The following is a 13,796-nucleotide window of genomic DNA, read 5'->3' on the forward strand; positions in this document are numbered from 1 at the left end:
ATCGATGTGTGAAAAAATCAGGACGGAAAATACGACAGTAATAATGTAATAATATCAACAAAATAGCATATTTTCCATATAAATACATTAAAATACATTGTGGGTCTGGCCAGGCCCCATGTGTTACGAATGTGACTATCGAAACATGTGTATGACGGAGGATTAAAATATACCACGTATGGACTATGTGGTATATATTACGGTGTTAGGAAGTTTTAAGATACCTCGCCATCGGCTTCAGTAGAAGTTTCCATGGTGGAGGCTACATAAGCTTCGGCCTGGCCGAACTTACGGCCGTTTATACTTGTTTTAAGTTTGCTCTGATTTTTCTTTCTGTTTAACATACAAAGATGTCATAACAAAAAAGTGACATTTTATCTTTCTAAAAGAAAATCATTTTTCAAAATAATTTTCCCATTTTCAAAACAAAATGGATAATATTAACGAATCATTCCATATCAAAGATGCCGTACCAGAAGACGCCGATAGAATTCTGAAATTTTCTATCGCTAGCAAAGTTGGTTATTTTGGTGAAAGACGACAAAATATCCCCAAAGAAGAAAAAAGTTTCAGCAAATACATAACCCATCGTTTTATAGTTTTTCCTGATATAAATCAAAATTCTAACTTTATAGGGTATGCAGAGATCAGTAATTCTCCATGCACGCCAGCATTACCTGGAGATTGTTGGGAGAATTGGTTGTCCCAACACTATTGTACCCAATTGCCTTTGAATCCAAGTAATTCCATATTTTTCAATACTTTCATTTACAACAAATCCTATAATCCGGCTTTGCTGCGAAAAGTTTTAAATGAAATATTTATGCGAGAGAATAAAGTTCGCTATATAATTGCGGTACAATATCCAGATTATGGATTCAAAAAGGAAAAAGGTTTGATTTTCACATTTTATATATTTTTTATATAAATGTTTTTACAAGTTTCATTTACTTGATTTTTGTTTTTAGAACGTCCTGATTACTATTGCTTGGAACAATTTTCCACACGGTTCTATCCATATTGTTTTAGTGCTATAGCTTGTCCTAATCCGGAAAGAATTCATGTCATTTGCCGTGATGATATTATACAAAAAATGAGTTATCGTTTTGCCACGTAAGTGAAGATACGATATGTGGGATAGAATATAATTTTGTAATATCGGACTGTCTAATATAACTCTGATATCCCTTTAGACCCGAAGACAATGATGATGTTGTTGAGTTAGTAGACCAAGATCGTCCGGATATTAGAGAAGTATTGGGTGACTATTATATTGCTGAAGAACTTTTGTCGGAATCATCCAATAGTATTTTGATTGTAACAGAGGTAATATTTTTCTATTTTTTCTAACATACTAGCGTAACCCGGCCCGCTTCACTGCGCCTTCCGAAGCGTATTTGTAGAAACATTTTGCGTTAACTTAGTCAGCCATATCTGTTAGGTTAGGTGGCAGCCCGATGTATCAGGCTCACTTAGAGTATTCAGTCCATTGTGATACCACATTGGTGAACTTCTCTCTTATCACTGAGTGCTGCCCGATTCCATGTTAAGCTCAATGACAAGGGACCTCATTTTTATAGCCGAGTCCGAACGGCGTTCCACATTGCAGTGAAACCACTTAGAGAAGCTTTGTAATCCTCAGAAATGTCACCAGCATTACTGAGGTGGGATAATCCACCACTGTTCGGTCGAAGCAGGAATCGAACCCACGACCTTGAGTATGCAAGGCGGGCATGCTAACCATTGCATCACGGTGACTCCCAAATCAGCCATATCCTTCGAGCTGAAAACAAATTCGAAAAATTTTAATTTTTTTCAACAAATCGGACAACTTGTTTTTGCAGATATGCAGATGTAAAATGGTCCGTCTTAACAAACGTCGGGGAGAGAATGTTCCCTTTCCACCAATTTTTTATACCCTTCACCACTACTGTGGTACATGGTATAATAAGTTTGTGCATTTGGATGTAACGCCAAGAAGGAGTAATCATAGACCAACCTTTTAGTATACGGATCGGCTTAGAATTAAATTCTGAGTCGATTTAGCGATGTCCGTCTGTCTGTCCGTCTGTCTGTTGATGTATTTTTGTGTGCAAAGTACAGCTCGCAGTTTTAGTCCGATTGTCCTAAAATTTGGTATAGGGTCCTATTTCGGCTCAAAGACGATCCCTATTGATTTTGGAAAAAATCGGTTCAGATTTAGATATAGCTGCCATATATATTTTTCACCGATCTGGTCATAATTGGCGTGTATATCAACCGATCTTCTTCAAATTCCGTACATCCGAATATTTTATGGGTCTCGAAAAACTTGCAAAATATCAGCCAAATCGGTTCAGATTTAGATATAGCTCCCATATATAGCTTTCGCCCGATTTACACTCATTTGCCCACAGAGGCCAATTTTTTGCTCCGATTTAGTTGAAATTTTGCATAGGGAGTAGAATTAGCATTGTAACTATGCGTGCCAAATTTGGTTGAAATCGGTTCAGATTTGGATATATCTCCTATATATAGCTTTCGCCCGATTTACACTCATATGACCACAGAGGCCAATATTTTGCTCCGATTTAGTTGAAATTTTGCACAGGGTGTAGAATTAGGATTGTAGCTATGCGTGCCAAATTTGGTTGAAATCGGTTCAGATTTAGATATATCTCCCATATATAGCTTTCGCCCGATTTACACTCATATGGCCACAGAGGCCAATTTTTAACTCCGATTTAGTTGAAATTTTGCACAGGGAGTAGAATTAGCATTGTTGCTATGCGTGCCAAATTTGGTTGAAATCGGTTCAGATTTAGATATAGCTCCCAGATATAGCTTTCTCCCGATTTACACTCATATGACCACAGAGGCCAATTTTTAACTCCGATTTTGTTGAAATTTTGCACAGGGAGTAGAATTAGCATTGTTGCTATGCGTGCCAAATTTGGTTGAAATCGGTTCAGATTTAGATATAGCTCCCATATATATGTTTTTCTGATTTCGACAAAAATGGTCAAAATACCAACATTTTCCTTGTAAAATCACCACTGCTTAGTCGAAAAGTTGTAAAAATGACTCTGATTTTCCTAAGCTTCTAATACATATATATGGAGCGATAAATCATAAATAAACGTTTGCGAAGTTTCCTTAAAATCGCTTCAGATTTAAATGTTTCCCATATTTTTTTTTACTAACATTGTGTTCCACCTTAGTGCATTAGCCGACTTAAATTTTGAGTCTATAGATTTTGTAGGAGTCTATCAAATTCTGTCCAGATCGAGTGATATATAAATGTATGTATTTGGGACAAACATTTATATATAGCCCCCAACATATTTGACGGATGTGATATAGTATCGAAAATTTAGAATAACAAAGTGGTACAGGGTATAATATAGTCGGCCCCGCCCGACTTTAGACTTTTCTTACTTGTTTTTACTTAAAAAAGTGTGGCAGAAGCCTGTGCAAAAATCATAAAATTATGTACCGAGTTCCCATTTACGGACACACCTTTACTTTCACTTTTCAAAAAATCGGAAAATCACATACCCTATATTAAATTCACAAACTACCCAACGGTTCCTATAAATTCCAAGTACATCGACAAAGTTTATTTCACTATTCACCTTTCCCAACCAGATATCGAAAAATCATGTAATAATTCTCTGTATGAACATAAGGAATAGCGGATATCTCCTTATATTCTTTTATTTTTCCCCGACCAAGTATTAAAAAATCGGGAACCTCATATAAATTTCATAACCTCCCCCTGTTTTTCTGTAAAATTTCAGTCAGAGGAGTTTTGTATTGTTTTTTACTGTACTTTAAAAAAAGTGGGGCAAAGTGGAGGTCCCCCTTCCGACCAAATATCGAAAAATAAAGCAGCCGTTCTTTGCCTAGACGCCTCCTTGAACATTGAACATCTCTGAACATTTCAAGCAAATCGGAAAATTTTGTTCCAAGTTTCAAAAAGTCAGGTAAGGGGGATACCCCCCTCCCCGTCCACATATGAATGCACCAGGTACCCCATATTAATTTCATAACCTCACCGCAGGCTCTCTGTAAATATCAGGTAATTTAGAGAATTTTAGTTTTTTCACTGTACTTAAAAAAAAGTCGGACAAAGGGGAGGTCCCCCTCCGCGACCAAATATCGAAAAATAAATTAGCTAGATGTCAAACCCAACCTACAGTGAAAATTTTAAGCAAATCGGTCAGATCAACTTTAGTCCAAAGGGGAGGTTCCACTCCGCGACCAGTTGTAAAAAAAATGAGGTACCCTATTTTCACCACATGAGTGCCCCTTTCGATCTCTGAAAGTTTCAAGTAAATCGGTTCAGCCATTTCCGAGCTTACCCAGAACATAGAAACAAACAAACAAATAAACAAACATACTTTGAATTTAGGCATGTAGTGTGGCTGATATGTAATGGAACAAAGTAAATCGCAATATTTTTTATTTTTTAATTTTACTGTTCAAAAGCAAAAATGTCAGAAATAACATCAAAGTTTAGAACTAGTTGGAATTTATTTGAATTGGCTTCAAACGGTCGACAAAGTCATCACACATTGCTCGGAATGGCTCTGCGGTATTTTGGGACATTCCGGGTGAAGTGCCGTCTTAAGAAGATCGTTACTTTGGTATTTTTTAAGAGTCAACCTTATTCTCTAAAATTTTCCAGGCGCAAAAACTCAACGAATTGAGATCCAGAGATTTTCGTGGACATTGTGCAGGAGATATGCACAACCACTCTTGGTTGACATGTGCTGATGTGATGGCACTAAGTCCTGTTGGAATGGCCGAAATGTTGACTACCCAGGGCTTCAATACTGTATTTAGGACAATTTCCCAAGATTATTGGGCCAATCGAAGGTGCACATTTTCAGCAGAGCTCTACACCCTCAAAAAATCGCTTCTGTAACATATGCCCCAAACACATTTTGCTTCAAGCATATTTATTTTCAGGATTGATCCAAACAAAATATTGTTTGTATTGTTCAAACATATTATGTTTCAACTTAGGCATACACTGGTAGAAAAAAATTTAATGACATTTTCTTTGTGTGGATATATTTTTAAGGCGCCAATTGGTTACTTCTCTTTCTAAACACATATATATTTATAGGCTATTTCTAAATTAATATATGTTTGCATCCAAACATTTTATATTTACAAGCATTTTATGTCCCAAACATAATATGTTCTAACATATTAACATATATGTCCCAAACATGTTATGCTAGTTTATGAACATAATATGCTTGCACTCAAAAATATTGTGTTAAAAATTTGAGTTCCAAACATATAATTTTTACACCCAAACATATGAAAAACATTCTTTTTCGTCCGTGTAAACCCTATCATATTGTTTATTCATAAACTGCTTAATTTGGAATTGTTTCTCATCGGAGAAAACCAAATTTGGTATTCGGCCACTATCGTGCAATCGACTCAGTCAAACTTTTATTTTGCTCATCGGTGAACTCTGTCACTTTTTGGAACTTCAATGGCTTTAGTCCAAATGTGTTGCTTTTGTTCTCTCGATATGCTCAGTCCACGAGAAAGTTTTCTAACTCTGAGGCGTGGATTTCGATTAAAACTGGCCTTCACTCTTCGCATCATTTTTGGTGTTATTACCGTTTTTCGTCCACTTTTTGGGACGCGATGCAACATTGCCAGTATCACGATTCGACTGCAGTTAATATTGTTTAAATTTAATATTTTATTAAAATCTTCAAATTCATATAATGTACGAAAAGTTTAAAGCAAAGATTAATATGCACTGTGACGCAAAATTCAACTTTTTGACTCTAAACAAAAAATCACAGCCAAAAGTACTCGAAGAAAAGTAATTTCTGGATTTTGCTAAATTAGTGCCGTTCGTCTTTTATGAACCTCTAAAGTTTTGTCATCAAATTCGATTTTAAGCACTTTTTTTCAAGTTTTCGTATGGCCATATCTCGAAAAATTCTGTGAATTTATTTCTGAGGTATTCAGCAAAGTTGTAGCTCGTGATCCGGCCAACAGAAATTCTAAATATATTAAGACGGAAAATTTTCATCTTCATGCTCAAAATCGGAAATATGTCGACTATGTCGGTTTTTGGATTATCGTTCGTGAACTATTGAACATTTTACCAAAAAGTCGAGGAAAAAAATGTAGCCTATACAATTGTGAACAACTTTCTAGTACATACAATTTCATACGACCATTCCTTCTCTTGGAGCATCTTGGTGCAATGGTTAGCATGCCCGTCTTGCATACACAAGATCGTGGGTTCGATTCCTGTTTCGACCGAATATCAAAAAGTTTTCCAGCGGTGGATTATACCATCTCAGTAATGCTGGTGACATTTCTGAGGGTTTCTATGCTTCTCTAAGTGGTTTCACTGCAATGTGGAACGCCGTTCGGACCCGGCTATAAAAAGGAGGTCCCTTATCATTGAGCTTAACATGGAATCGGGCAACACTCAGTGATAAGAGAGAAGTCCACCAATGTGGTATCACAGTGGGTTGAATAGTCAAAGTGAGCCTGATACATCAGGCTGCCACCTAACTTAACCTAACCTTCTCTTGGAGCAAATTTCATCCGATTCGATTACAATTTTGTACGTTGGCCTCTAACAACCATGCTTAATTTGGTTAATATCGGTCCATAATTATATATAGCCCCCATAAAAACCGCGCCAAAATTGGTTCATATCGGTTCCTAATAATTTATAGACTATATACACCTAGACCTCGGTTTGCATCGTTCCGTTTTGCGTTGTTTCGAAGTTGCGTCGCCGTTGAATTAGTACTAGTTTTCACTTTGCGTCGTTTCAAAGTTGCGTTATTATCTATCTCCAATCTTTGCATAGTTTGCCATAGAAACTCATAATTCACTTTGCGTCGTGTTTTTTTGGAACGTATCTGCGACGCAAAGCGAGGTCTAGGTGTATACCGGTCAAGAACTGAATAATATAGGTATGTAATCTGCCTTGTTTGTATAACATATACCCCATATGGACTAATTTACAATTTAGAAGACGGTGCTAGGAAGTTTTAAGATATGTTACCTTGCCATCGGCAAGTATTACCGCAACCCAAGTAATTCGATTGTAGCTACGCAATCCATTGTGGAGGGTACATAAGATTCGGCCCGGCCGAACTTTCAGCCGTATATACTTGAAATGTATTCTTCATTTGCTAGGCAAGGCTGTATTGAATAAATTTATAGAATTGATAGTTTTATTAATTCTAGAATTCTAGAACATCATCTAATAAAGGGTGATACGGTCAAAATTTGGTCAATATAAACTTGACGAATTTCAATTTTGCATTTAAAAAACCTGAACACCCCTCATTTTGTGTGTGTAGAATGTTGCTCCTATTTTGATTTTGGAATTCACTCTTCAGTTGTCAAAATGCCGTCCAAGCAAGAAGAGCAGCGTATCAAAATTTTGCTCGCGCATCGCGAAAATCCGAGCTACTCGCACGCAAAGCTGGCAAAATCGCTAAAAGTTGCCAAATCAACCGTTACAAATGTAATTAAAGTGTTTGGGGAACGTTTGTCGACAGCCAGGAAGTCTGGATCGGGGGGAAATCGAAAACCGGAAGCCGCTGAGACGACAAAGAGAGTTGCCGGTAGTTTCAAGCGAAACCCTAACCTCTCTCTCCGAGAAGCCGCAAATAACAAGAAGGTAGTGACTCCAAATCGCAATGATAAACAAAATACGACGGCCAAAGCGCGATCCCGGAGGCTGTACACGACGATGCTGACGAAGTTTGACTGCGCGGTAATGGACGACGAAACCTACGTCAAAGCCGACTACAAGCAGCTTCCGGGACAGGAGTTTTATACGGCAAAAGGAAGGGGAAAGGTAGCAGATATTTTCAAGCACATAAAACTGTCAAAGTTCGCAAATAAATATCTGGTTTGGCAAGCCATCTGTACCTGTGGTTGGAAAGCAGCATTTTCATAGCTTCCGGGACTGTCAACCAAGAAATTTTCGTGAAAGAGTGTTTGAATAAACGTCTGCTGCCTTTCCTGAAGAAACACGGTTGTTCCGTACTGTTTTGGCCGGATTTGGCATCTTGCCATTACGGTAGAATGGTCATGGAGTGGTACGCCGCCAACAACGCGCAGGTGGTTCCCAAGGACAAGAATCCTCCCAACACGCCAGAGCTCCGCCCAATTGAGAAATACTAGGCTATTGTCAAGCGGAACCAAAGAAGACCAAAAAAACTGCTAAGGACGAGCAGCAGTTCAAGGCAAACTGGCTTTCTGCGGCGAAGAAGGTAGACAAGGTGGCTGTACAAAATCTGATGGCAGGTGTCAACCGTGAGGCCCGGCAATTCGGATTTGGAAAAGCGAAAGCCTAACTGAATATTTTTCCTGAATTTTATACTAATAGAACTTGAAAAAGAAATTTAATTTGATTTTTTAAATAAATAATTTCACCGATTTACACGCGTTTTCCCTTGACCAAATTTTGACCGTATCACCCTTTATATTAAAATTCGGGCCGGCTTGTTTTCACAAATTTTCTCCTCATTTTTCAGGTTACGGTTTATTTTATTTCAGATAATATAAAATATATTGCTACAATATTTATATATTATATATGTTATCACAATATTATATATTAAATAAAAATAACTCATACTGCTCCAATGTCCTTCAATTACCATTCAGATTTCAAAACTTACTGCCGGTTTAATATGGCTAAATGGACACGTAAATGTAACTACTTTATTGGAAAATTACAACATGGATCAATTTAGCAATTTAATTAGATTCGATGAATATGAATGTTTCAAAGAAAAACAAATAGCAGTAAAGTAATTACAAAATACTTTTTCTGTCATAAATAACCCACTCAATATTTCATTTGTTTTACAGTTCAGCGAAAAGAAGTCCCATTAACGAGTTGTTTGCCCCTCAAAACCTAGAACCTCTTATGAAAATTCTTGATAAAGATGTTAACGAGTTATGGGAAATTACCAATAGGTGATATGACTACTAACGACTTTCTTATAAAAATTTAATAATATTTCTATCTTATATTTTCAGTGACAATCAGGATAAAACCAATGAGAGCAACAAAAAACATTTTTTATTTTCAAAAAAATTAACCAAATTTGTTGAAAGTAAGATATCTTGAAAAATTGATTTCAAATTGTAAACCTAAATTTTTATTTACAGTATTCAGATCTAATGATCATTATTTACAATTAACAAAAGGACAACGTAGTATATTTTATAATGTTCCTTGTGATGCTACCAATAATTCAAAGGATAAGGAAATTCTTCCCAATGCCTTTGCCATACAGTTGATTGGATTACATGAAAATCATGATATCAGAAGATTATTTCGTTATTTATTGGCTGCCTTTTCTGCATTTCCTGATTGTGATTATTGTCTTCTTTCTATCTCGATAGCCCAAACTATGACAACTATACTACTGGAGGTGCTAAAATATTTTATTGTAAGTGAAATTATTTGAATAGAATTATCACTATTAAAAAAACACTAATAACAGGTTGGCTGATAAGTCCCCGGTCTGACACATAGATTGCGTCGTATTTTTATATAGTACCAACCTTCAAATGATTCGTGTCAAAATTTGACTTCTGTAAGTCAATTAGTTTGTGAGATAGTGCGTCTTTTGTGAAGCAATTTTTGTTATTGTGAAAAAATGGAAAAAAGGAATTTCGTGTTTTGAGAAAATACTATTTTCTGAAGGGAAAAAATACGGTGGAAACAAAAACTTGGCTTAATAATGAGTTTCCGGACTCTGCCCCAGGGAAATCAACAATAATTGTTTGGTATGCAAAATTCAAGCGTGGTGAAACGAGCACGGAGGATGGTGAACGCAGTGGACGCCCGAAATAGGTGGTTACCGACGAAAACATCCACAAAATGATTTTGAATGACCTTAAAATGAAGTTGATCGAGATAGCAGAGGCCTTAAAGATATCAAAGGAACGTGTTAGTCATATCATTCATCAATATTTGGATATGCGGAAGCTCTGTGCAAAATGGGTGCCGCGCGACCTCACATTTGACCAAAAACAACAACGTGTTGATGATTCTGAGCGGTGTTTGCAGCTGTTAACTCGTAATACACCCGAGTTTTTCTGTCGATATGTGACAATGGATGAAACATGGCTCCATCACTACACTCCTGAGTCCAATCGACAGTCGGCTGAGTGGACAGCGACCGGTGAACCGTCTTCGAAGCGTGCAAAGACCCAAAAGTCCGCTGGCTAAGTAATGGCCTCTGTTTTTTGGAATGCGCATGGAATAATTTTTATCGATTATCTTGAGAAGGGAAAAACCATCAACAGTGACTATGATATGGCGTTATTGGAGCGTTTGAAGGTCGAAATCGCGGCAAAACGGTCCCATATGAAGAAGAAAAAGTGTTGTTCCACCAAGACAACGCACCGTGCCAAAAGTCATTGAGAACGATGGCAAAAATTCATGAATTGGGCTTCGAATTGCTTCCCCACCCACCGTATTCTCCAGATCTGGCCCCCAGCGACTTTTTCTTGTTCTCAGATCTCAAAAGGATGCTCGCAGGGAAAAAATTTGGCTACAATGAAGAGGTGATCGCCGAAACTGAGGCCTATTTCGAGGCAAAACCGAAGGAGTACTACCAAAATGGTATCAAAAAATTGGAAGGTCGTTATAATCGTTGTATCGCTCTTGAAGGGAACTATGTTGAATAATAACAAGTAAGGAAAGTCTAAAGTCGGGCGGGGCCGATATTATACCCTGCACCACTTTGTAGATCTAAATTTTCGATACCATATCACATCCGTCAAGTGTTTTGGGTGCTATATATAAAGGTTTGTCCCAAATACATACATTTAAATATCACTCGATTTGGACAGAATTTGATAGACATTTACAAAATCTATAGACTCAAAATTTAAGTTGGCTAATGCACTAGGGTGGAACAGAATTTTAGTAAAAACAAATATGGGAAACATTTAAATCTGAAGCAATTTTAAGGAAACTTCGCAAAAGTTTATTTATGATTTATCGCTCGATATATATGTATTAGAAGTTTAGGAAAATTAGAGTCATTTTTACAACTTTTCGACTAAGCAGTGGCGATTTAACAAGGAAAATGCTGGTATGTTGACCATTTTTGTTGAAATCAGAAAAACATATATATGGGAGCTATATCTAAATCTGAACCGATTTCAATCAAATTTGGCACACATGACTATATTACTAATTGTAATCCTAGTGCAAAATTTCAAGCAAATTGGGCCAAAACTCTGGCTTCTGGGGCCATATAAGTCCATATCGGGCGAAAAATATTTATGGAAGCTATATCTAAATCTGAACCGATTTCAATCAAATTTTGCACACTTGACTATACTACTAATTGTACTCCTTGTACAAAATTTCAAGCTAATCGGGATAAAACTCTGGCTTCTGGGTCCATATAAGTGTATATCGGGCGAAAGATATATATGAGAGCTATATCTAAATCGGAATCGATTTCAACCAAATTTGGCACACTTGACTATACTACTAATTGTACTCTTAGTACAAAATTTCAACCAAATTCGGCCAAAAATCTGGCTTCTGGGGCCATATAAGTCCATATCGGGCGAAAGATATATATGGGAGCTATATCTAAATCTGAACCGATTTCTTCCAAAATCAATAGGGTTCTATTCTGACCCAAATTAGGAACATGTGCCAAATTTGAAGGCGATTGGACTTAAATTGCGACCTAGACTTTGATCACAAAAATGTGTTCACAGACAGACGGACCGACGGACGGACGGACGGACGGACAGACGGACATGGTTATATCGACACAGGGACCCACCCTGAGCATTATTGCCAAATACACCTAGACACATGGTCTCGTCTCCTTCTGGGTGTTACAAACATATGCACTAACTATAATACCCTGTTCCACAGTGTGGCGCAGGGTATAAAAATGAATTTTGAAAAAAAATGTGTTTTTCTTTGTTAGACCGGGGACTTATCAGCCAACCTGTTACCTATCATACGTCCAATGAGCACAAAGAAACTTTCATTAAAATTAATCTAACGCAACTTTTCCTTTTATAAAACTAAACATTTTCATTAAGAAAATGAAAATGTTCATTAAAGTACGAAAGGCTTTGCTCATTAACAGAAAACTCGTTATCAGTGTTGTCAGTACTGGGAATTTTTCCGCAATCGGTGATATTTTTCATGAATGGGTTTTTTTGAGTTGGGGACTTCGGGATTTGGTGGGGCATTTCCATTAATTTGGGGAATTTTCGAAATCTGTTCAGTATAATAAATCAGGTTTAGAGATAGGGGTTTATATGAAATTCTTTACTTCTACATGCTTAAAAAAGTGCTTAAAGGTGGGCACTATGTGATTACTTTTCCTGATATAATCAAAATTATAAATGAAAACATACATATTCCTGTAAAGTCTTGTCGAAATCTAGAGGAACAAGAAACTGCGAATGAATGGTTAATTTATCTGTTTTATATTGAACTGTTTTAATAAAGTAACCGCGAAAATTTTAACGCGAAAGGCGAACATAGTACTGACCTTAAAAAAGTACATGAATCTTGAAAATATAAAAATCCTCATTTTTATTCCACGCCACTTTATGCCAAGAGATACTTTACAATTTACTCGGTTTCCTAAAAATTTTTTTACTATTGTATAATTATTTCGTAAGGACTGGGGTCGAACTGTTGGCCCCTCATCACTGATTTGGAAAATATATCCCATACACATAGAATAGAGTTAAAATCGGGTCAACAATGCCATTTCATAAAAATTCGATGACTTTACAACAATTATTATTTCTGATGAGGGATTGCATCGGATGATGTTTTGAGCACCCGTCCCCTGGTTTTAGTTTTTGAAATCTTCGTCTTATTGTAACTCGCACACTGTTATAACAAAAATTGCCTATTTTTCCTATTTTTAAATTATAACGGATTTTTTTTAATGGCACATTGCGTCTATATAACGAATCGTTATCTACCAATGAATCCAGCAAGGGACTTTTTATGTTTAACAATGAAAACAAGTCGCACTGGACGAAATCAGAGTACTGGAGGCAGCACTTCGTTGACAAGAATCGATGTGTAAACTATTCCATTTAATCGCAGCTCAACATGCTCTAAAAGTCGACTTTCTTTTACAAAATTTTAAAAAGTCGATAACTCGTAAATTCCACATTTTGGGTTCTGATTTCAACCCCTAAATCTGGGTCAGCTTGGAAACAGGAACTTGATATACATTAAGAACCCGGAGTTTATAGAATGGAAGAAGCACACGCTGTGTCGTTTTTGCTTCTTCTGTCCTATTCGATGTCGGTCACATTTTGTCTATCCCAGAAAAATGTTGCCATTAACTTCCGGGTCTATATGACAGTCTTCGTCTTCTTCAGAGCAATAACGCCGAGTACAGTCCATTATTTCTACTGTTATTTTTCAGTGTGTACCAGTGCATAAATATTTCAATATTTCCACGCACCTTCAATCTTATTTATAAAATGCCAAAAGGATGTCACTTTCTATTTGAGCCTCCGTGGTACATTGGTTTGCATACCCGCCTTGCAGAAAAGGTTGGCTGATAAGTCCCCGGTCTAACAAAGAAAAACACATTTTTTTTGTCAAAATTCGTTTTTTTATTCAACATAGTTCCCTTCAAAAGCGATTACAACAACCTTCCAATTTTTTGATACCATTTTGGTAGTACTCCTTCGGTTTTGCCTCAAAATAGGCCTCAGTTTCGGCGATCACCTCTTCATTGCAGCCAAATTTTTTCCCTGCGAGCATC

General features: G+C 36.8%; 1 protein-coding gene across 2 annotated transcripts in view; it reads left to right on the forward strand.

The window, feature by feature from the left end:
* The first annotated feature begins 351 nt into the window (after positions 1-351).
* Positions 352-13,796, forward strand: part of LOC142241850 (cilia- and flagella-associated protein 61-like) — a 28,408-nt gene continuing 14,963 nt past the window's right edge. For both annotated transcript variants that reach the window (XM_075313679.1, XM_075313680.1), the window contains exons 1-7: positions 352-893; positions 969-1,113; positions 1,194-1,326; positions 8,665-8,810; positions 8,872-8,979; positions 9,043-9,119; positions 9,175-9,458. In XM_075313679.1, coding sequence (XP_075169794.1) covers positions 431-893; positions 969-1,113; positions 1,194-1,326; positions 8,665-8,810; positions 8,872-8,979; positions 9,043-9,119; positions 9,175-9,458 — 1,356 coding nt within the window. In that variant the 5' untranslated portion in view covers positions 352-430. The remainder of the gene's footprint in view (positions 894-968; positions 1,114-1,193; positions 1,327-8,664; positions 8,811-8,871; positions 8,980-9,042; positions 9,120-9,174; positions 9,459-13,796) is intronic.

The sequence above is a fragment of the Haematobia irritans genome, chromosome 5, assembly GCF_050003625.1.
Source record: "Haematobia irritans isolate KBUSLIRL chromosome 5, ASM5000362v1, whole genome shotgun sequence".
In the NCBI taxonomy this organism is placed as follows: domain Eukaryota; kingdom Metazoa; phylum Arthropoda; class Insecta; order Diptera; family Muscidae; genus Haematobia; species Haematobia irritans.